Raw genomic sequence first — 22,995 nt, 5'->3', positions numbered from 1 at the left:
GTGCCCTTCTCCGATCCGAGATGTCGTCCATCAAGATCATCCTATGTTATGATACATGAACAAATGATAAAACATGAAGCTAACATGGTCGCATTCCGATTGAGGAAAACGGCAAATCGGCTTCCCAAAAGCGAATGCGAATATTACATAGGAGATAGGCGACGCTAGGTTGGTTGTGACAACCATCACCAAAGTGACGCTAAGCCCTATTTGGAGATTCATTCGATATGTTAGTACGTCAGCGTGGCTGCGCATTCGCATTAGAAGCTGCGCCGTGGAATTGTCGAATGAACCTACAATTAGGGAATGGCTTCGATTGAGAGGGAGCAATATCTTGAAAGCTATAAGAAGCCGTGGTTCGTCGTAGGAGAAAGGATATTCTCATCATCAAACAGACATATAATACATCCAAAACAACTACCCTACATCACATACTCTACAAACAAACGAAACAACCCAATTACACTCATCATGGGTCTCATCGGTCTTACAATCAGCGCTATTATGAGTGCTACAGACTCCTCAAAACAGCCTCGCTCAAATGGGTGCTACGGAAGTCAACAGCAACAAACCTATCTCGTCCAACAACCTCAACTCATGGGTCCCAACCCCGGTTACATGGCCATGAACATCGGTCGATCTTCATGCCACCAACGCAAGGCGGAGCGTCGATATCAGAAAAAGATGCAGCGTGCTGAGCGTATGCAACTCCGAGCCGAACAACGAGCAGAGAGGGATTACCGACGAGAAGAGAGACGACAAGCGGGTGTTGCCATGGTCCATTCAGGAGCACAAAGGGTTGGCATGATTGGTAGCAGCTCAAGTCAGAATGTTTACCAAACAAGGGACTTTCACGAGGAGCCTAATAACGGTGGCTACGAGTTGGGTCCCATGAACCAACGACATGTTGAAAAGGATGCACCGCCTGCATACGACGATGCAGTGAGGAAGTAAAATTATGGGAGGGAATAATGCTTTTAGGAGTTGGGCTTGGAATGTGAATATTTGATTAGAGCGATATCCGAATTTGAGAATACGATAACCAAACAAATGAGTTTCACAGTACAAGACCATCGCATTGTCCAAACGCCTTTCACTAACACGCAAGGCACGCCCTGAAAAAGACAAATACAAGAGCTGTGGTTGGTGGTGGAACAGGTACAACCTCCGATGTCGAACCCCACGGGTTGTATTCCAGCCCCTCCATTGGGGATAAACATTCACTAAATTGTACGCAGTATTTCAGGGTCTTTAAAGGTGACTCTTCTATCTGATGTCTTTCATCTCAATAAGTCAGGCCATTATTCTTGTTACCTGCTCAACTCTGAGCAATTTCACTGTACACATGGCACGACAATCGGCCTTAGATCGGCTTTCAACGGACTCGGTGAGTCCGCCCAAGCAACATCCGCACCCGCTGTATACTTCTTATCTCGCTGTGGTCACCCCACAATTCTACGTCACCCCTGTGCCAATTGACTCACAGCTGGTGTCCAACAAAAATTCAGGTCCGGTCGTTCGGCGGTGACTAGAGAAAGAAGGACTAAATAATATTTACCTTTTCCTCACTCCAACCTTTGTTTCCCTTTTCCACATAATCTCTTCACACATTCCCTCACGATGCCTTCAGCTCACGATCCCATTGTTGCGGTGCCTGTGAACGGCGCCGTGAATGGCACTACCAATGGCACAAACGGCGACTCTCACTCTCGGCCGCATACGCCGATGACCGGAATGGCGTTGACAGAGTACAGCGTCAACCCGTCTACACCGTCGGAGGAGAAGCGGGCGCGCATTAAGGAGATTGTGCCTGACGAGTATCTCCTCCCTACAGGATACCCAGATGTGAGTATAATACTCTCTCAACTAGTACCGATTGCGAAGCTGATAGTCTTAGTACCTTCGTCTTATCGCCAGCGCCACATCTCGAGTCTACGAGGCCTGCAAGGTCACTCCCCTCACACACGCTATCAACCTCAGCAACCGACTCGAATGCAATGTCCTCCTCAAGCGCGAAGACGAGCAACCCGTATTCAGCTTCAAGCTGCGCGGCGCTTACAACAAGATGGCCCATCTCGACCCAAAGAAGAGCTGGAAGGGTGTCGTGTGCTGTTCTGCCGGTAACCACGCTCAGGGTGTCGCTTTTTCGGCACGCAAGCTCAAGATCCCTGCGACTATTGTCATGCCCGAAGCGACCCCTAGTATCAAGCACTTGAACGTTGCTCGTTTGGGCGGCCATGTTGTGTTGCATGGCGCTGATTTCGATGCGGCCAAGGAGGAGTGCGCAAGAAGAGAGGTGCAAGATGGTCTTATCAACATCCCACCCTTTGACGATCCGTATGTTATCGCTGGTCAAGGAACCATTGGAAACGAATTGTTTGGCCAGGTCAACATGGCCAAGGTGGAGGCTATCTTCTGCGGTGTCGGCGGTGGTGGTCTCATTGCCGGAATTGGCCTGTATGTCAAGCGCATGGCTCCCCACGTCAAGATCATCGGTGTTGAGGCCCACGACGCCAACGCCATGGCGCAGTCGTTGAAGGCAGGAGAGCGGGTATTGCTCAAGGAGGTCGGTCTGTTCGCCGATGGTGCTGCCGTCAAGATTCCTGGAGAAGAGACATTCCGCATCTGCAAGGAGGTTATCGACGACGTCGTTGAAGTGACGACCGACGAGATCTGCGCCGCTATCAAGGACATGTACGACGACACCCGATCCGGCCTTGAGCCCGCTGGAGCCCTTTCCATCGCCGGCCTCAAGAAATACGTCTCCCAGAACCCCTCAAACGACTCGAAGCGCAACCTCATTGCTGTGACATCAGGCGCCAACATGAACTTTGACCGTCTAAGGTTCGTCGCTGAGCGTGCTACCATGGGTGAGGGTAAGGAGGCTTTGCTTGCCGTTCAGATTCCCGAACAGCCTGGAGCATTCTCCGAGCTCATCAACAACATCATGCCTCATGCCGTTACCGAGTTCACCTACCGATACTCGACAGACGAAGTCGCCAACATCCTCATCGGTGTGTCTCTGACCGCTCCTGCCCACCAGCGATCAGAGGAACTCCGCTCTCTTATGGACCGTATCCAATCCGACAACATGAACGTGACCGATCTATCACAAGATGAACTCGCAAAGAGTCACATTCGATACCTCGTCGGCGGTCGATCTGGTGTTCCCAACGAGCGGCTATACATGTTCACATTCCCCGAGAGACCTGGAGCTCTCGAGAAGTTCCTCGTGACACTTCGACCCAAGTTCAACATCAGCCTGTTCCAGTACCGTAATTACGGCGGTGATGTGGGCAAGATTGTTACTGGCATCTTGTGTCCTGACGACGAGGTCCCTGAGCTGGAGTCATTTTTGCGCAAGATCGGATACCCCTATGAAGACTGCACCAACTCGCAAGTGTTTAAGACATTCCTGCGAACTTAGAGCGAGTTGACGAGAAGGCATGCATATCTGGGTCGTGTAACATTCGGCGTTGGGTTCATAAAATGTGATGTTTAGTTCTGTAAAAGACGGATGTTGTTGTTTGGGTCACAGCTTTAGCGAATTTGAACGAAACGATGTAGACTGGAATTATGTGCATGGGACATGCAATATAGAAATGGGCTGAAGAGTGCAACTGAGCTGATGTGTTTGCAGCTGTATTGCCGAGGTTGTGAATGTGCTGTGATGCATTATACCGTGAATACGCGGGGATTTCTGCCGTTCATATCCACTTGCATTATTGCCTCAACGGCTTCAGGGGCATGTTCTTTTACATCCAGTCGAGTCCATCGGTCATCCCAGTGGCAATCGAGGTACCCTTCGATGGGTACGCAGACCACATGCTCATCACTATCGTTGTGATGATGGCCATCTGCGCCACTGTAGCATTCAACCTTGGAGGAACCTTGATGTGCTGTGCATTCCATCTCCTCCGAAGGTTCATGTTCTTCGTTGGAACAATCATCATCGCCGTCACAGCAATGAGCCCGCATCATATCGCTGTAACAAATCCCCGTGGGATTGATGTAGGTGGTTACATTGTCAATTCCGATACGGCATTGACCAACAGCCCCCTGGGCACCATGCTCGTACCCAAATATGATCCCTCTGCACAAACCCGTGGCTTTGCAAGCGAATACATCAATTCGGGTGGTCCCCTGGAGAGGTACCCGGGTTTGGAGGAGAGTACAACTTCAGCTGTGGGTTATTGTTGATAGTGTTCTGGGCGGGAATCGACGTGTGGACTCTGCGTTAGGTTCACATGACTCTCCTGCCACCGCGAGAAGCATATATTCACCGTTAATATCAGGTAAACTGTATGCGAAAAACTCCGGTATAATGTCGCAGCTGTAATCCTTAATGAGGACGAGAGGCAAGTCGTGGTGAACAGGCTTGGGCTGAGGGCCGATGACAATATCACCAGCAAGCTCAGTACGAATCTTGTTTGATCAGCTATGATGATCTGCACCTCGCGAAGATGAGACTTACTAGAACAGAGGGTGAGGCGAATCCACCTTTCGTGCCACTTGTTCGTATGCCTAATCCGATAACTCGATCGTTAGGTGAGATAGGGACATGAGCCCAAACCACATGCTTTCGATCGTGTTCGGGCAAACGCGCATATGTCGTCAACGCAGTTGGGAAGCGAGGCGTATGAGAATGAATAGCTCGCAGAGAAGACCCAGCGTAAAAGAAGGTGAGGCCCCTGGTGCTGCGCAAGTCCAGCATGCGCAGACGCACATTGCTTAATTGCGATGGACCAGACGCGGTGAACCATGAGACTTTACCCCCTAAAGGAGGACTCGGTGTATCCCACAGGACTGACCTGCCACCCCATAGATCAAGACGAGCTGCTCCAAGCTAAATGAACGGTTAGCATTTCGAATAATCATGACAAGAGTTTGTGCCACATACCCTGAAATCAACACAACTTCTCATTGCTTGATCTGGGGGTATCAGAGCGAAGGCAAGGCTTTCACTCCGCCAACCTGCGTAGGAAGAGATACCAAAGATTCTTTCAATGTTGCGTATACCGCGGCGATCTATCGAGACCCGGAAACTCCAATCCCCAGCAAAGCTGTCGCTCATCACAGGTGCACCCTCGTCCCTAGTCCAAGACTCGACTTTGTCAAGCATGCAAGACAGGTCATCTCGGCCAGCTGCAGATGAAATCCCCTCTGCACGATCTTTGATAGCCAAGTAAGCCCAAACTTGACTATCAGGAGACATGGACCTGATATCTTGGACAAGGCTTGGGGGCAGTTGAGCCAGCTGCGGTATTCCCAACGATTCGGCAATCGAGGGGCTCACTGATACGAGGCTGTTGTCTTGCAACTTGAAGCCAAGTCGTGGATTGAAGTAATGTCTACTCTGTGGCAATCCACACACCTTTGAGGGGGTTATCATGAGTGTAATGCTGAAAGAAGAGTTGGTAACAGGAAGCATGCATCGTCACAACTTCAGATGACTGATTGCATTTAGCATCCCAACATAGAATCCACCTCTCTCCATCAGGTTGAAACTCCTCCTTGCCGGCGGGAAATCTGAACAACTTGGTGCAGTATGAAGGGCGAAGATGTGTTTCGCACGTTACTATAAGGTGACTGATGTATCAGCATAGCAATAGCAGCCCATATCTCTCTCAACACATACCGGCGATGGCCAAATCATCCGGTGCCATATCGAGAAGACAGAGGTCGCATTGGTCATGCAGGCAGATGTGCCTGTCTTGGTCTTCCCAATCGTCTCCAGCTCGGGCAAAATCCTCCCAATCATACCTATCAGGGTCATAGCTCAAATCACGCGGTGACTGAGGTGCATCTGGTGAGCTGTGATCAGACATGTCGCGACTGTTATGAGATTCAAGAATCTATTACACAGAAAGGTAGGGACAAAAAGAGGGATTGCTGTATTTCGTAGCAAACATGAAATTTGTATACTCAGAAAGGGGCTGAAGATGAAAAAAGTTTGGATAGTAAACAATAACAATAGAACGTGGCGTGTAATTAATGTTGATAAATTACAGGGGTTCTGTCAACCTCCTGAGGTGTGGCCGTACTATATCCATGGATGTCACATCTCACAATTTAATTGAATAGATAATTGCTTCTTGGATACTTAGTTAAAAGACGAGAAGCGCCTTAATCTTGCGGTAGTATTATGGACTTACGGCTGCTGTGTTCAATCCTCACCCTGTCTTGTTGAACTGGCTATACCACCAGACTATAACCGTTCCTCTACTCCGTACGGAGTATGTAAACTCGTATAAGCTCGTGGCCGTGGCCCTCCTCTTCAGACTCTAGAGTGGATATACACAGTTCGGTCATTACATCAGTACACCAAAACCTAAGCATACGCTCTGAAATGTCCCGTCTCCTCTAGTCTCAGGCTCGAATTTGTCAAGCATGGAACTGCGAGTCATCTTGGCCAGCTGCGGATTAAATACTTCCAGAAATGAGGCTAGATGGTTGACACCTCCTACGCCTAGTGGGCCGAATTATTCTTGAGCTATATGGTATGTGGCTGGCTTTACCATGTCGTGATATTCACATGTTTATTCAAGAGCAGTAGTGCCTCCGAGATATTTCGTTAAAAGATAAGAAGAGCATTGATCTTGACGATAGAGAAACTAACCCACCAGTTGAACCCAATCCTACTCTACCACTATAAACTCCCGAGACCTAGGAGTGTATGCATACAGGTCGGTTGTTACGTCGTCACACCAAGCCTTAGCGTACAGTCCGAAATCTGAACAAGTCCACAGCCCGTTATTAAATCCATGACCATAATGTTGATCACCCGTCTCCGAGCAACATACAAGTTCATAGTGTTTGTTCTTATCAAGATCTCCCCCATAAAGCGTGCGGTAGCAGAATGACACGGGTCTGTGACAAACCGTGACCGGGTCAACCCCTACTCGGCATTGCCCTGCGGACCTCTGTGCGCCGTTCTCATACTCGAGAATAAAACCTCTCAAGTATCCAGTGGACCTTTCAGTGAAAATGTCAATTCTGACAGCGTTTTTCAGTGAAATGTCCACTGTAATAGCATCGCCTCCATTAATCAACTGATCAATTGAGAGGGCGATGATGGGAAATCTAGGGGCGCGTAGCCTCTCTTGAGTTTTGCCACCTGCTAAGCCTAACAGTGTGATCCCCCCCTTTGCTGGCGTGTTGTGAAAAAGAACGGCGGGCGTTCCCTGAAAGATGTAATTCATATCTTCTTCATTGAAATTTGGACCGAGAGAGAAGTCGCCAGCAAGCTTCGTGGTCATCTAGGCACCTAGTCAGTATCAAGGAGCTATCTCTTAAACGGGAACTAACCAATACAGCCATATGATGGTTCGCCGGTTCCTCGCGGTCGTTTCTCCAAGTCCGAAGGCCAAACCTCATGATACGATCGCCATGTGCTATGGGCATGTATATCCAGACCAAATAGGGCTCATAATCTGAAAGAATGTCCCTAACAGTAGTCAACGCTGTCGGGTCTTCGAGGGTGTGAGCATGGAGTCCCATCAAAGTGCCCCTGTAGTAAAAGAAGGTAATGCCAGTAATATTGCGTAGATCGAGGGTGCGAATGCAAGTAGCATCTACACGACGTGGGAATAAGAGAACCTCAAGCCCTTTGGTGCGCGGACTTGGTGGACTTGGTATGTCCCAAAGTTGAACAGGTCTTGACAATGAGGGGCTCAGTTTCATCCGCGCATGTCCAAACTGTTTCTCCAATGTCAGTAGCTCTACAAGACAGGAAATTATGCAAGATTGGGTACTTACTCTGAAATATATCCAAGTACGTTCCGCTTCATCAGAATCAATGAAGAAATACTTGTAAGTTTGGTATCGACAGCTCCTGTACTCAGGCCAGTCAGGTAGTCTCTCTATGTCGAGTAGCCCATGGGAATCGAGGGTGAGCCGGAATACAAAAGACTCGGATGGATTTTCATCGAACTCTGCATCCTGTCCTCGACGCCATTTCTTCACAGTACCGAGATTGTACAGCATGTCATCGTCGTCGGATGAGCTCTCATCGAACCTTGATAATTCCTCTGCTCTGGCTTTGATAGTCGGGTATCTCCAGACAAGACTCCCGCGTGAATAAGCTGCTATGAGCTGAAGAACCTCAGATGGCAAGGTTGCCAGTTGCGGTATACCCAAGGCTTCTGCAGCAGAAGAGCTTATTGATACTAGCCCGGGTTCAATAAAACCAATGTTTGGCATGGATTGAGAAGAGCGGACAACCCACGGGATTCTCCAGGCTGCTGCAACCCAAACACGGTCCAAGGCCGGCTTGTCGTGATATGTCTGTAGGAAAAAACAATAACATTCCGAATGCATCGTGACTGACTCAGGTGACCCCTTACAGTCTCGGCAAGGCTCTTCACTGCACAAGGGGAATGAATCACCCTTCACTATCATTTTTCGTCCTTGAGGGAATTGGAATCTCCTTGTGCAATAGCCAGGACGAGTACCATGGCGATGACCTTGGCTATTGAGCACTATAGCAGAGATGTCAACAACACAAAAGACTGGCCTCGGCAGGAAGGGATTTGAGGTATGAGAGTCTTACATGCTATAGCACAGTCGTATGGGTCGATGGACTGAGAACAAAGACCACAGGTTGATCTGATAGCGACATGTACTGCGTCCCAATCTGATGTATCTTCATCGGACTCAACGATCATTGATTCCGCCTCCGATTGCGAATCGCCCAAACTATCTGCGTCTGACATTTTGCGTTCTTTGTTGAGACCAGTTGAGGAGATAACGAAAAGCGGTGTGTAGTCGTGATGATGGAAGAACAAGGTCAATCACACAGCAGAAGCAAAGTGTGTGGACGTGATGTGGTTGGTAGCACTGCGTATTGCATTACAAGGGTCTCAGTTGTCAACATCCAATAAGATTGGGTGGCTGATATGACTGAGACCGTGTGGGCATGTAACTATGCAGTATTGAAACCATCCGCATATATTAACATTGTTTCTGTCGTTGCAGTTCGTAAAATATCGACAGGCTCATTCTTCAATGTCGACATATGACTGCAGCCCAGCCATTCTATGATCACACGCGAACTCGAGAGTCCCTTCCAAGGGAGTACATGCCCAATGGTAGAACATACCACTTTGATCATGGTCATGAGTATCCGAACCAGTGCTGCATTCGATTTTACATTGCCCAATCCGATTGAATGTTTTGCCGTTGGAGCTATACGCATAGCAAAGCCAGTTTGGTTTATCAAAAGACTTGAAGGGGTCAATCCCGACTCGGCATTGGCCCAACGCCATCTGAGCGCCGTTGGCGTATTCAAGGAGGAGTCCTCTGCAATATCCGGTGGCTTCCTCGTAATAGACATCGACGTGAACAATGTCCTTTGCGGGGGCCTGGGAATAAATGCGGCCACGATATGGGGGACACCCTCCCGTGGCATAAGTCCGAGGGAATGGTGCTAAAGGTTCGTCACCCTTGTTGTCATTTACTGCTCCATACATACTGTGGTATCGATTATACGGAACATTGTACACAAACACGCTCGGGTCCTTTGCTGATAAGTATTCTTTCATGGCATATTTATAATCAGGACCCAGCACGAAATCACCGGCGAGCTTGGTTGATATCTGTGGACGTGAGCTTTGGGACTAAAGGGGATGCCTTAGCCAGAGACTTACCAGCACTGTCGGTTTTTTAAACGCCGGAAGCAGACACAAATCTAAACTGTCGCGTACACCAATCCTCACGAGACTGTCTTTACTCGAAATTGGTACATACGCCCAGATCAAGTACTTCGGATCTATTGCTGAAATCTCATCCAAAGTGGATGTTGCTGTTGGGGAGTCGGCTGTGTGAGCGTGAATCCCCATCATATAACCTCTGAAGTAGAAGAATGTCAGACCAGTGATATTGCAAAGATCTACCGTCCGGAAACGGACAGCACCATAGCGGTTGAATGGTGTAGCAAACATGCTCAGTCCATTCTTTAGAGGGGTCGGCGTGTCCCAAAACTCCCCGAATCCGAACCGCAAAGACTTTCTGAGAAAGGCTCGTCCAAACTAACCTGAACATTAGCGATACTTACGCCCAGAGGAGGCTTTTGGGCATACCTTGAAATCAATATGTGAATCTTCTGCTTGGGAGGGCAGGACGAAGAGATACGCAAAAGCATTAGACCGAACCTGACTATACTCGGGCCAGCTCTCCAGTTTCTCAATTTTATTGAGGCCATCGCCATCAACAGTTAGTCTGAGAACGAATTCTTTCGATTCGCCTTTATCGCAGACAACTGGTAGTCCACGTTGCCATGACTTGATGCTGGCCAATGGGTAGCTCTCGATCTTAGCCTCAGACGAAGACATACTTTCTGCAACATTTTGGATGAAGCTATACTTCCACAACGAGTGATGCGGCACAAATGACTTGATCATTCGCAAAAGCTCTTGCGGTAGAAGCCCTCACTGACGCCTTGGCAGTGTTATTGAGACTGAGCCGAGGTGTAAGTTGAACAGGATCATGCAGCCATGGAAACTTCCAGCATGATGCAACCCATATGCGCTCCATTGCACTCTTCTGTCGATATTCCTTCATGAATACGCGATAACAACTGGCGTGTATTGTTATAGAAGGAGGGGACTTTGAGCACCTCCCACACTCATTACGTTGGCATAACGGTAGTATTCCCCTAACGCGAATAGTTTGGCGGGTTCCAGGATATTGGAACTTTTTTGTGCACTTCACTAGTTTGGTCCCTTCAGGATTACCAATTACTGCATGAGATTATTAGTTCAGTACGTGCTGTAGAGGGTAGAGTTAAGGCAGGCTATTCAATCTTACATGCTAGAGTCCATTGGTTTGGACCCATTGGTTGATTGCAAAGGCCGCAATCTGATTTAAGATAGATGTGTTTCAATCTTTTGTATGGTTCTTCGTCCTCATCTTCCTCCTTCATGCCCTCCTCTGAATCACTTATACTGAAACCCTCATCCATGAACATAATGGCTTATAGTAGGAAATAGGTTAACTGGGAGTGTAGAAGGGAGATAAATATGTGAGAAAGAAAACAACTGCTCAAAGCGAATGTTAGCTTGTCTTTAGCTTTAATTAAACGAATAACGTCCCCTACCTAAAGACCGGCCACCCCTATAGACTGGCCACCTTAGCTAAAACACTAAAAACCTAATATTATAATTAATTAATAAATTATTATAATATTATATTTTTTATATTAAATAAAACTTTAGTTAGTAAATATTTATATAGAAATTAATATAAAGATCCTTAAGTTTTAATTTCTTAACCTTATTTACTATTTGTGACGGTTGGTTCCTAACTGTGGATAAACTTGTCAGATTGGGAGAATGAAATGATCGCTTGTATCTAGGTAAAACCTCGGCAAGATGCCGGAAGTTGAGGGATTTAGATACAGAATTTCCCCTCTTCTAGAAGAAGGACAATACACAAGCTTTCCAACAATTAAGAGTCTCATTCGCAAGAAAAACTACTATAAGTGTAACCGAGAAGGAAAGCCTAGTGCTCGCCGAAGACATTCAGAACGATGACCAATCAGACGATCAGGCTTGAATCCAGCAACGAGTGGATCAGCTGGTACAAGGCCCTAAAGGTCAAATCAAAGAATGAGGATCTATGGGCCTACATCGACCCAACGGCATCCAATAAGCCCACCCTTAAGGTGGTCGCACCCGTACCCCCCGATATATCGGCGGTAGGACGGCGAAGCGCTACAGCCGCCAGAGCGGCAACTACCATAGAAGCATCATCTTCATCAACACAAGAGACAGCCACGCAGGAAGTCGATCCCCCTGTTGTCGAACCAGACGGAAACCATACCGAATACGAAATACAGACTCAACAAATACCGTATCTTACGGAGAAAGATCACCGAACGGTCGCCACGATGAGGGCGACATACGAGACATATCTGAAGAACTATAAGGACTTAAAGAGGAGGACATCTATTATTCAAGATTGGGTGCTAGATACAGTAGATGAAGGGATTGCGAGGCACCATTTTTCAGAAGATGATACTCTAGCGGAATGGGTTCAGTCTCTCCATGATGAGTTCTCCTTAACGCAAACAGAGCGGAAGCAGGAGGCTCGCCGAGCATACAGAGAAGTCTTGGCGAAACCCATACGCCGTAGATACACAACCTATAAAGGAGCGAGTGACTGGCTTAAGCGATGGAGGACCTCAATCAATGAAGCCCGAGATGTAGGCCTGCAAGAGGCTGAAGAGGCAGATCAGTGGTTTCCTGATCTTATTACGGCTTTAAGGTCAACCCCACTAGAGTCGTGGGCAAACGCCTACAGTGTCACCCAAATGAATCATGTTCGGTCCAACACCCTATCCATCGGCGTGGTAGCGGCGGATATTCGGCTAGCACTAGCGTCACAGCCAGATACGCAGAGAGCTAAAGTAAGCCATGGAGCCTTCCTAGTTGAACGAGGGGAAGAGGCTGGAGAAGACCAAGATACCCCGAGGAAGCCCAGGCAAAAGGAGCGGAAAGGAAAGAAGCGTCCTCGCCAAGGACCCGGCGAAGATAAGGCAGGAAGATGTGAAGCATGCGGACTGAGGCATACCTTATCAAACTGCTTTTATGCTTTCCCTGAGAAGGCCTATACTGGGTTCAAACCAGTACAGGCTCTCGCCGACCAGGCGCAGAGAAGGATAGAAGAAAACAAGGAAGGTATAGCTGATCGAATCAGGAAGCTGAAACTAGAAGGATCAGCCTGACTACATCCAGTCGGCTCCGCTTGGCCGAGCGCAGGCCTAACGGTAGCCGACCGTTACCCCCTGAATGAAAGTGTATTATTAGATTCAGGAGCAACTATACATATATTCAGGGACACAAAGCGAATGAAGAACCTTAGGGCAGCAGCCCTTGGGGACTTCTTTTGGTCAGGAGTAACACAGGTCCCAATAGAGGGATACGGTGAAGCGCAAATCAAACTCGAGTCAAGCGACGGCACGCCGAGAACACTGCGACTCTATGATGTGGCCTTGTGCACTACATTAGCCACAAACCTAGTGTCATTTACTAAGCTAAGAAAACGAGGAATTTGGTGGGATACAAGCCCAGGAAACAATTGTCTACGGCGTTCAGATGGAAGCAAACTCGGCGAGGTCTCGGAGATCGGAGGGCAACAAGTGCTCGAATATGAGCATTCTCCCCAAGACCCAGAACCAACACAAGCTGGACTAGCAGTAAACACGCTTCCTATCCCTCCAAAACGGCGCACATATACAACGTGGACCAAGAGAAAGCCGTTAAGAGGTAACACCTTAATATGGCACCTAAGGTTAGGCCACCCAGGGCCGGAGGCTCTCCGATGCCTAGCCACGTCTGCAAGAGGAGTACGGATAAAGTCAGAGATTCCAACAGGAATACAGCGAATAACCACAGTTAACTGTGACGCATGTGGAGTGGCGAAAGCTCGCCGACTGGTACGCCGCGCTCCTCGAGAGTCGGTTCAAGTTGCAAGTCCAGGAGATCGAATAGCCATAGACTTCCACCCCATGTCACCAGGATATGCAGGCTATAGTTCGGTATGGATGTTCACAGACAGAGCATCAGGGTTTACCTGGGACTATTATGCAACCGATCGGACAACCCCCGCCATCCTCTCGGCGCTAAAAGGCTTCTTAAATATGATGGAAGTACAGTACTCCAAGAAAGTGAAGGTGATCGAATGCGACAATGAGATCACGACGACCCATCCACGAGTGTACGCCGAGATAGTTCAGCAAGGAATACGATGTGAACCATCTGCTCCAAACACACAGGCTCAGAATGGTGGTGCGGAAAGAGTAGCTGCAGTTATTATCCAGAAAAGCAGGGCAATGAGGGCAGGTGCAAAAATTCCGGAATACCTCTGGCCTGAATCAATAAAGGCAGCCACCTATCTCTACAACCGTACGCCGTCGGTTCGGAAACAGCACAAGTCACCGTATGAGATATTCCACTTGGAGTGCGTAGCCGAGCAGTCGGCGAAACCAGACCTATCACACCTCAGAGCATACGGATGTAAAGCGTTTGCACTAACAAAGGATGCACAACTGCAACGCAACAGATTGCATCGTCAAACCCCTAGAGGATGGATTGGATACCTAGTAGGATATACATCAAGTAATTCCTACAGGATCTGGAACCCGTTGAACAAGGAGGTATTCTCAACGCGGGATGTTACCTTCAATGAACACCAGTGCTTCGACGGAAACACGGCGACCCTTCGAGATGACCTACGGGCCGAAGACCTAGCGGCGATAGAGAAACGAATCAAGGAACTAATCTCACTTCAGCAAACTCAGCCTAATCCATGGCAGAGGCATCTGGCAAATGAAGAACCAGATGAAATTACTGACGAAAATGTAGAATTTATAAGCCCTGAAGCCGACAACTCGGTGAAGACAGGCGAGGAATCGGAACCATACACCCAGTTCAGATTCGAGCTATTACCAACACCCCCGGAATCACCCCCATCGGGTTTCTTCCATGCAATAGAAGATGACCTGAAGGTGAAGAGGGGTGGTGAGCCAGTAAGTAGAACCCTCGCCGAGATGCAAGCGAGAAATCGTATTCCATTCAATGCAGCGTTCCTGGCAGGGACGCTGCAGCACAAAATATATGTGGGCACCCGACGGAAGACCCAAGGTCGCAAGAGTCAAGAGAGTCTGGCCAGCTCCGAGAACTCGCCGGAGGGAGGGAGCTTACCTCAGCCTCTAAACCAATCCAGTGCGGGAAAGCGGGAGGCCCAAAGGGATAGGATAAGCTCTGCACTGGGCGAGGAAAAGGGGCCCTATGTCGGTACACATTGGAAGCTCCTAGAGAGGCTCCCTAGCTCACATACTAACATAAAGAGTCATCCGTACCGGGATGCAATCCAGAAGGCAGAAGAAGCTCATTTGGAGAGCCACAAACTCTCTCAATCGTGGATAGAAGTAGCCAAGACCACGGCGAAGGGTCACCGAATACTCGGATGTCACTGGGTGTATGTCTACAAGTTAGATAAACACGGAAGATTCCTAAAAATCAAGGCGAGATTGGTGGTCCGGGGAGACCAACAGGCGAAGGATGGCCGAGACACATACGCAGCTACACTGGCCGGAATGTCTTTCAGGGTTCTAATGGCAATTGCGACCAGATTTGACTACGAGATGCTCCAGTATGATGCAGTCAATGCATTCGTACAATCAACATTAGATGAAGACATATACATGGAAATGCCGATGGGTTACCGAAAACCCGGCGTGGTCCTCAAGCTACAAAAGGCATTGTATGGACTCCGAAGGTCACCTCTCTTATGGCAAAAACACTTTGAGAAAGGTCTATTACACACGGGATTTCGCCGAGTACTCGGCGAGGACTGTTGTTGGGTCCAAGGCGATATAGTATTTTTCTTCTATGTGGATGACTGCGTCCTCTGCTACCCGAAGGAACAAGAAGAAAAGGCAAAAGATCTAATGAAGAAGTTGCAAGAGATATATCATATCGAAGGAGGCAAGACCCTACAATGGTTCTTAGGCATTGAGGTCGTAAGGGACAGACCGAACCGTCGCCTATGGCTCTCCCAAGCTGTATACATCGACAAAATGCGACGATTACTTCCAGACCCCCTACCGAGATACAGAGCAGTCGTCCCGATGGCACAAGAAGAGTTATTACCACATACCGAATCATCAAGCCCAAAAAGCATAAATAGTTACCAACGGAAAGTAGGTACTATTATGTATGCCGCGGTGATGACTCGCCCAGACGTCGCCTTTGCAGCTAGCCGATTAGCAAGATTTAACCAAAACCCGGGACCACAACATCATGAAGCGGCAGACAGAGCACTATGGTATCTTACCCAAACCAAGGACTTAGCCCTTCAATTCGGAAGTGATGACAACTCTTTGGTTGATGGGTTACTGGTAGCCTCAGATGCAAGCTTCGCCGACAACTCGGTGGACCGTCGAAGCTCACAGGCCTTTGCTATGCAACTGTTTGGAGGAGTAATAAGCTGGCGAGCAAATAAGCAAGATACTGTAACCACATCTACTACCGAGGCGGAATTACTTGCCCTATCACAAGCAGCCAAAGAGGCTATCTTTGCAAGCCGGCTTATATCCTCATTGCAAGTCAATCTGGAAGATAAGATCCCTCGGCGAGGCCCCGCCAAGCCACCGAAGGTGACTATCCAATGCGATAACTTACAAACTATTCGACTAGTCAAGGAGGAATTGGTCAAGCTGCGCACAAAGCTACGACATGTACAGATCTACAACCATTGGCTAAGACAAGAAGTAGCAAATGGGACAGTAGATGTGATATATACCCCATCAACTCAGCTAATAGCTGACGGCCTGACTAAGAACCTTACCAGTGAGAAATTCCAAAATTTTCTCAAGCAACTAGGGCTCGCCGAGATCACAGCGATTAGACGGCAGACAGAAATCATTTCAGATTAGGTCACGCAACGGAATGGATGCCCAAAAGATTTGGTTCAGATTCATCACCCCCGAAAAACCACTAAAGTACAGAAGGGGCGAAGCCCCGGCGAACGCTCGCGCAACCAACGCCAACCACACGACAAAGACCAGAGAACCAAAAACCCCCAGCCAAATTACTCAGGGGTGCGGGGAGGCTCGGCGGCGCCTCGGCGACGGGCAGGAGTAGACTGGCCGGGACGACTGACAGGAGCAACGCCAGCAAAAGCGACTGGAACGTCAGGAACGGGGTTATCCGAATGCTCGTCGAGCAGAGCACGAAGAGCCGGCTTGGCTTCGAATGCAGACGGGAGTTCATCGCAGGTCCCCTCGCCCTCAACAGGGACATCCTCGCAGGTATCTAGGCGAAGGATCGCCGAACGAAGGCGGGTTGCGGCAGAGACATTGCGGGCGTAGAGGGGCATCGCAGAGGCAACCCGAGCGGACACTTCCTCAGGAGTAAGTTCGACACCACCCTAGAAACAGGTTAGCCGAGAAGTCGGAGAAGCCTCGACGAAAAACATACGGAAATAAGGCACTGGAGTGCCTGAAGGTCCCGAAGGGACGCAATGTCTTGGGACTGAATTGTAGCAGCCAGAGTGCTGCCACCACCAGAGGCAGGGTTGTGCGTACGGTCGGCGACTACTCGCCAAGCCGCGCCGCAAGACTCGATCGCAGCACAGGCCCGCTAGACCTGAGTAGGATCAAGTTCCTCATCGGCGAAACGATCCTGGAGGCGCTCGATCGCCAGGTAGTAAGCCTGGACTGCGCCGAAGTACTCACGAGGAACCGGCGAAATGTCAGCGAAGACCTAGCAATCGAGGTAGAGAAATACATACAGAGCCGCACTTCTTTCGGTCGTCAGCACAGAAAACACAACACTCCGGCGAGGGGCCGGCGCAGCATCGGAGAGAGAGATCGCGGTGGATGTTGCAGACGCAGTAAAAACATGGGATCTCGCCGGGGGACTGGTTGATCAGCTGAACCTCCGGATCGTAGACGAACTCTCGGAGAACGTTCGCATAGGAGTTGATACGGGACATAGTGACGAAACTATTGGAAATTGCGACTGGAGAATTTCAAAGACGAGTAGACGAGATGTCGACGAGAGCTTGCCGAAGACCAACAATTTTGGCGGGGCAGAAAAATACAAATACCAAAATCTGGTTACCAAGACAACACAAGCACAGACCACCCTACGACAGTCTACCGATGTCTCGCCGAAGCAACACAACACAATACTCAAATCTTCAAGACCAGCGTATCACTATTAGAATTGTTATACACTGAAGAGGGGTGTCAGATTGGGAGAATGAAATGATCGCTTGTATCTAGGTAAAACCTCGGCAAGATGCCGGAAGTTGAGGGATTTAGATACAGAATTTCCCCTCTTCTAGAAGAAGGACAATACACAAGCTTTCCAACAAAACTAAGCCGTGCTAGGTTTATTGTTGGCAGATTACGTAGGGCGTGATGCTGAGCGGTTGTTGAAGTGTCACGTCTCTTAATGGTAGATTCAATGCGTGTTAGGCTTGATCAATATAAAGAAGTTTTATTGATAGCTGGTGAGCTAAATCTATGGAAGTGCAAATAAATGTGTTCTATATACTAGAATATCCTTGGTAGGGCCGACTGTAAGTGAAGTTGTCGTCGGTCCTGGCGCGATGCGCTTCTGGACTGCTATCAGTCTAATATTAGTCGGTCCTGTATTGGATTGGTCCGTTATTGGACGCTCCTTCTGATGGTTGATTTTGGGCGGTTGCATTCTCATTGGTTGACTTTTGTGGGCCCTTGTATACACGTGACGTAAACGCTGGGGTCGTAACACTATTCTTTTTAATTATAAAGTTTTTTATATTTATTTATAAGCTTTTTTTATTACTAAAATCTTTATAAACTCTATATTTAGATTATAAATAACTTTTTTATATTATTTTAGTTAATTTTCTTTATTTTTTTACTATAAAATATTTATTTTTCTATTTTATTACTTAATATTAAAGTTATAACAGTTTAATTAACTGCTAATCTTTCTAAAAAGTAGCCTAATAGTTAGATTTTATATTATAGAAGCTAGGACTTAGCCTAGAGCTTACTAAAGCTATATAGATAAACAGGAAATCTTTAGAAGACTTAAATCCTGCTCTTTTGCCAGTAAATTTACTATAATAGTAGAAAAAGGTATCTCTATAACTATTAGGTTTATTAAAACCTTTATTAGGTTTATAGGCTATAATTTAGTGGCTTTAAAGCCAGCAATTATATTAGATTTTATAATAGCTTCTCTTTAAGCCTTATTATAAGTATATAGAAATATAATCTTATTAATATAACTGTTATTAGAGATAAAAGTAAGATCTAAAAGAAGATAATAATATGCCCTTTTTAGAGGACTAAAAACTGTAATATTTAATAGCTAAAGGATATAAAAAGTATAAATAAAAAGAAATAATAAATATATATTATTATTATAATATTCCTAAAGAAAATCTTCTATAATATAACTTCTATAGCTATTAAAAATAAGAAGTTAGGGTTTATTTTTCTTTTTAGGCTATATTAATAGAATAAAGACTTTTCTTAATTAAATTAATACTAATTTATTACTTATTTAGCCCTTATTATTATATATAAATTTTTAGTCTTTTAGAAAGTTTAAATTCTTAAAGAAATATTATTATTAAACTATTTTCCTTTTAAAAATAACTATAGGTTTTAAGACCTTCTTAATTATTAAGATATACTTAAGAATTATAATTTAAGTATAAAAACCAGGCTAATAAATAAGTATTAACTTCTTTAACTAATAACTAAAGAATAAACTATTTATTTCTATTTCTTTTATTATTTTAACTTTATTAATATTATATTTATTTCCCTATTTAATTAGGTATATTACTGGCATTATAAGAAGTATAAAAAATGCCTTTATTAATTTAAAAGAAGCTTTATAATATTAGTTAAAGTTAATTTTTTTACTTTTTAATATCTTAATATTAGGATTTTATTTTAAAAAGCTCTATAATTAATTCTTTTTAATGCCTTTTAGGAAGCTATTATAGATAGCAATCTTATTAGCAAACTTTTTAACTTATTAATATAATATAAAGCATCTTAAATTAGCTTAAATAATAATTTAATCTTAAAGATTCTTTTCCTAAATATTAAAGAGCTTTTAGTAAGGTTTTTAGGCTTCTTTTAGTATTATATTTCCTTTAATCTGACTTTAGAGTATAGAATAATTAATACTATAAGCTTTAGCTACTTTATTTACTAATATACTATTTATAACTATTTAAAATATAGCACTTATATCTTTTTTAATAAAAAAAGGCATTTTAAATTAATTAGCATTAATTTAAAATTAATTAGAATTAAATTAATAGAGTTATAACTGTTTAAAGTATATATAAATTAGGTAGCTGGGTTAAGAATAAGGTGGCCAGTCTGTAGGGGTGGCCGGTCTTTGGGTGGGGGACGTTAGATAAAAGGAGAACCTAGGTTGCCGTGGGAGCGAATGTGGCTGTGCTGTGGCTGCTAGAAAGACTACTTGTATGAGAGTCGCGTAAATAGGAGTTAAGAATCTGGGCATGTAGTACTCTGTATACTGTTTATTATAATCGCTCTAGATATAATGGAAGCTTGTGCCTGTCCTGGGGCTTCACTGGGCAGCTTTGAAGGGTTCACTGGGTGTCCTGATACAGTAACAGATAGAAATACCAACCACAACCACCATGCACATACTCACCTTCGATTAATTAGAATGATCGCACAGAAATAATGTACAAGTGCCGGTGGATGATCTGATAGCAAAGGCCACATTCTGATCGGATACGCAAATGGTGGAATATCTTCTTCCTGGCTGTGATGTGGCTGGTAATAATACTTGTAAACACTATAATTACATCAGGCAGTAACCGCAAACGCTTCTCATCAGAGAAAGAAATGCATAGTTTTTAGTCGTCGTCCTCTTCCTCATCATGTCGAGTATAAATCTCAAAAGTGTTTGCCATGTAGTGGCACACGAACTCAAGACGTAATCCTGCTCGTGCGCGCATACACCGCCAATCATCAATGTCGCAAGGTTCATGCTTGTGGTCATTCGTGCCAGTCGTACACTCAACAACACAACTTCCGGTTTCTTCGGATAATTCTGGATGATAGATCTTGCGGGAACAGAACCAGGATGGCTCTTCGTAAGCTTTGAAAGGGTCAATACCAACCCGGCATTGCCCTATCGCCCGCTGCGCACCGTTTGCATACGCCAGGAGCAATCCTTTACAATACCCATTTCTGCGATCGTAATAGACATCAGCATGAGTGACATTTTTCGCTGGAGCTACAGTGTTAATACAGCCCATACCCAGGGGATCCATGTCGTCGTTGTGGTAGCGAGGAAACGACAACAAGGGTTCACTCTCCAAGTTATGCTCGGTAACTATACCGAGTGAACCGCCTACCCTCTCAATCGGTACATTATGAACAAGTACAGATGGCGTATTTCCCGATACATCGCGAGTGTCCATATAACAGTCGTAAGGACCAAAGAGGCAGGTCCCGGTAAGTTTGGTACATATCTACTGATGTGAGAAAGATCGATTAGATGGTACGCAAACTTACCTCTATACTTCTTTGCCAAGTGTCCCCCACACCGATCCGAAGGAGGATATCAGTACTGGATACTGGGATGTACGTCCATATCATATAACCTTGTTCATATCGAGAGAAATGTTGTATAGCTGGTGCTGCAACTGGTGCGTTCACTGTGTGGGAGTGAACTGCTACTATGAAACCTCTCAGAAAGAAGAAGGTAAGTCCTGTGGTATTGAGGAGATCGACAGTGCGGTAACGGATGGAACCTGGACGATCTGGCCGCGGAAACATTTTCAATCCTCTCAAGGGAGGGTTTGACGTGTCCCAAAATGGGAAGTCTTGAGAGTCATCAGGATTATCGATGAAAGCTCGCCCAAACTTGCTTAGTATTAATAAACGGTCCTATATAGTCAAGAGATAACTAACCTTTGAATAAATGAAAGATCTATCCGCTTGTCCTTGTGTGAAGAAAACGTATGTGTAAGTGTTGGACCGCGTGTGGTTATACTCTGGCCAATCATGTAATCTTTGGATCTCTTTCAAGCCAAGACAGTCAACAGTAAGTCTGACGATGAACGACTCTGATTTACTCTCATCAAAAGTGGTATTCATCCCTTTTGATTCGCGTTTCCAAGCTTTCACTGCTGCCAGAGCAAAGCGAGTAGCATCATGTTGAGGCTCAAAGGGATTTTGGAAGGGCCGTGACATGTCCTCAGCAATATTTTGGATGAGAGAATATCGCCAGAGGAGATTATCGGGGATATAAGACCTGACCATTTGGAGCACTTCTGGCGGTAAAAGTGCCAGGCCTGAGATACCAACAGCCTCGGCAACTGGCCCTCCTATTGACACCAACGTCATGTCAGTGAGATCAAGTCGAGGCTTGCGCTGGGGAGGTCGGTGTCGCCATGGGGACTTCCACGCTGAAGCGACCCATATAGCGTCCGTGGCATCTTCCCAACAAAAAGACTGCTGAAAAACACGGTAACAATTCGCATGTATTGTCACAGATGGACGAGCATGAGCCATTTCGCACATCTTGTATTGGAGACGTTGGCACAGTGTTAGCTCGTCTGCCATTTCAACGACATCCTGAGACTCTGGAAATCGGAACTTGTTGGTCAAATATGACGGGCTGAGGCCATGCTCATTCCCAAGCACTAGTTATGACTTCGACGTTAGATGGGCATACTGGAAGAAACATCAGGTATGGAACGGTTATCCCACAGGCTACAGTCCACTCGTCGGTGTGAATAGTTTGATCGCAGAGTTCGCATTCTGGCTTGATGTATACATGTTCTTTGGTCTGCATCTCCCCGGGGAGCAAGAAAGAGGGTACTAAAATAAACTTAGGGAGTGAAGGGCTCCCTAAAATTAGGCCAACTGAATTAGACAAGGTACCTAAATATTTGTGTCATTTAGGATCGAGGCCCTTGGAAGTTTTCTTTCCTCGCGATTCGTTGAAAGTACAAAATTGCAAGAGCAGACTCTGGTTAAAACTACCTTATGGCTCTTCAATAACATTTTCCCAGGCATCTGACAAAATGTGGCTTAACCGAAGTTGAAGAAGGACCTAGGTGCCTAGGTACCTAGCTGCCATAAACAATCTCAGGAAGCTGCTTTCCAGCGCATATTTAAGGTAGGACCTGCATTTGGTTTAATGACCTGAAAATACGACCTGGCCTACAACAATTCATTCCTTCTTCTCCTTCTTCTAGCGAGTTTCCATGACCAGGGCAAGGTGGTCATTGCGTTGCCTGACCGCTGTCCCTGGGTCAGTGCTACCTTCTAGAAAGATCACGGCTAAGAACCCTGTGGGTGGCCTCAAAACCTTTAGAGACCCTGTCTCAGACAAACAACACTGAAAAGAACTACATACATTATTTGCTTGTGATTCAGCAATTTTCAGACGACAGAATAAGCAATTGATGCAGGTCGCCTTACAA

General features: G+C 46.2%; 9 protein-coding genes; 3 read left to right on the top strand and 6 right to left on the bottom strand.

Moving 5' to 3' along the window:
- Positions 1 to 471: 471 nt before the first annotated feature.
- Positions 472 to 954, top strand: FFUJ_00402 (uncharacterized protein; the record flags this gene model as incomplete). Its single annotated transcript, XM_023573333.1, has 1 exon — positions 472 to 954. The coding sequence occupies one exon, from the start codon at positions 472 to 474 to the stop codon at positions 952 to 954; it is 483 nt and encodes a 160-aa protein (XP_023425072.1).
- A 666-nt stretch (positions 955 to 1,620) lies between these two features.
- On the top strand, positions 1,621 to 3,427 carry FFUJ_00403 (probable ILV1-anabolic serine and threonine dehydratase precursor; the record flags this gene model as incomplete). XM_023573332.1 has 2 exons in its annotated part: positions 1,621 to 1,845; positions 1,898 to 3,427. The coding sequence occupies 2 exons, from the start codon at positions 1,621 to 1,623 to the stop codon at positions 3,425 to 3,427; spliced, it is 1,755 nt and encodes a 584-aa protein (XP_023425071.1).
- A 248-nt stretch (positions 3,428 to 3,675) lies between these two features.
- Positions 3,676 to 5,828, bottom strand: FFUJ_00404 (uncharacterized protein; the record flags this gene model as incomplete). XM_023573331.1 has 6 exons in its annotated part: positions 3,676 to 4,093; positions 4,232 to 4,425; positions 4,475 to 4,846; positions 4,901 to 5,313; positions 5,375 to 5,578; positions 5,639 to 5,828. The coding sequence occupies 6 exons, from the start codon at positions 5,826 to 5,828 to the stop codon at positions 3,676 to 3,678; spliced, it is 1,791 nt and encodes a 596-aa protein (XP_023425070.1).
- Positions 5,829 to 6,638: 810 nt separating this feature from the next.
- Positions 6,639 to 8,319, bottom strand: FFUJ_00405 (uncharacterized protein; the record flags this gene model as incomplete). XM_023573330.1 has 3 exons in its annotated part: positions 6,639 to 7,259; positions 7,309 to 7,698; positions 7,759 to 8,319. 3 exons carry the CDS (start codon positions 8,317 to 8,319, stop codon positions 6,639 to 6,641), a joined length of 1,572 nt encoding a protein of 523 aa, XP_023425069.1.
- Positions 8,320 to 8,396: 77 nt separating this feature from the next.
- On the bottom strand, positions 8,397 to 8,714 carry FFUJ_00406 (uncharacterized protein; the record flags this gene model as incomplete). XM_023573329.1 has 2 exons in its annotated part: positions 8,397 to 8,470; positions 8,552 to 8,714. The coding sequence occupies 2 exons, from the start codon at positions 8,712 to 8,714 to the stop codon at positions 8,397 to 8,399; spliced, it is 237 nt and encodes a 78-aa protein (XP_023425068.1).
- A 282-nt stretch (positions 8,715 to 8,996) lies between these two features.
- On the bottom strand, positions 8,997 to 10,966 carry FFUJ_00407 (uncharacterized protein; the record flags this gene model as incomplete). XM_023573327.1 has 5 exons in its annotated part: positions 8,997 to 9,596; positions 9,648 to 10,028; positions 10,080 to 10,356; positions 10,436 to 10,739; positions 10,807 to 10,966. The coding sequence occupies 5 exons, from the start codon at positions 10,964 to 10,966 to the stop codon at positions 8,997 to 8,999; spliced, it is 1,722 nt and encodes a 573-aa protein (XP_023425067.1).
- Positions 10,967 to 11,527: 561 nt separating this feature from the next.
- FFUJ_00408 (TY2B-TY2B protein) lies at positions 11,528 to 16,438 on the top strand (the record flags this gene model as incomplete). XM_023573326.1 has 2 exons in its annotated part: positions 11,528 to 12,677; positions 12,735 to 16,438. 2 exons carry the CDS (start codon positions 11,528 to 11,530, stop codon positions 16,436 to 16,438), a joined length of 4,854 nt encoding a protein of 1,617 aa, XP_023425541.1.
- A 155-nt stretch (positions 16,439 to 16,593) lies between these two features.
- Positions 16,594 to 17,499, bottom strand: FFUJ_00409 (uncharacterized protein; the record flags this gene model as incomplete). XM_023573325.1 has 3 exons in its annotated part: positions 16,594 to 16,932; positions 16,983 to 17,144; positions 17,296 to 17,499. The coding sequence occupies 3 exons, from the start codon at positions 17,497 to 17,499 to the stop codon at positions 16,594 to 16,596; spliced, it is 705 nt and encodes a 234-aa protein (XP_023425066.1).
- Positions 17,500 to 20,412: 2,913 nt separating this feature from the next.
- FFUJ_00410 (uncharacterized protein) lies at positions 20,413 to 22,078 on the bottom strand (the record flags this gene model as incomplete). XM_023573324.1 has 3 exons in its annotated part: positions 20,413 to 21,033; positions 21,077 to 21,427; positions 21,476 to 22,078. 3 exons carry the CDS (start codon positions 22,076 to 22,078, stop codon positions 20,413 to 20,415), a joined length of 1,575 nt encoding a protein of 524 aa, XP_023425065.1.
- Between the last annotated feature and the right edge of the window lie 917 nt (positions 22,079 to 22,995).

Source organism: Fusarium fujikuroi, chromosome FFUJ_chr01 (assembly GCF_900079805.1).
Source record: "Fusarium fujikuroi IMI 58289 draft genome, chromosome FFUJ_chr01".
Taxonomy (NCBI): domain Eukaryota; kingdom Fungi; phylum Ascomycota; class Sordariomycetes; order Hypocreales; family Nectriaceae; genus Fusarium; species Fusarium fujikuroi.
This window is presented reverse-complemented; position numbering and strand designations above follow the sequence as displayed.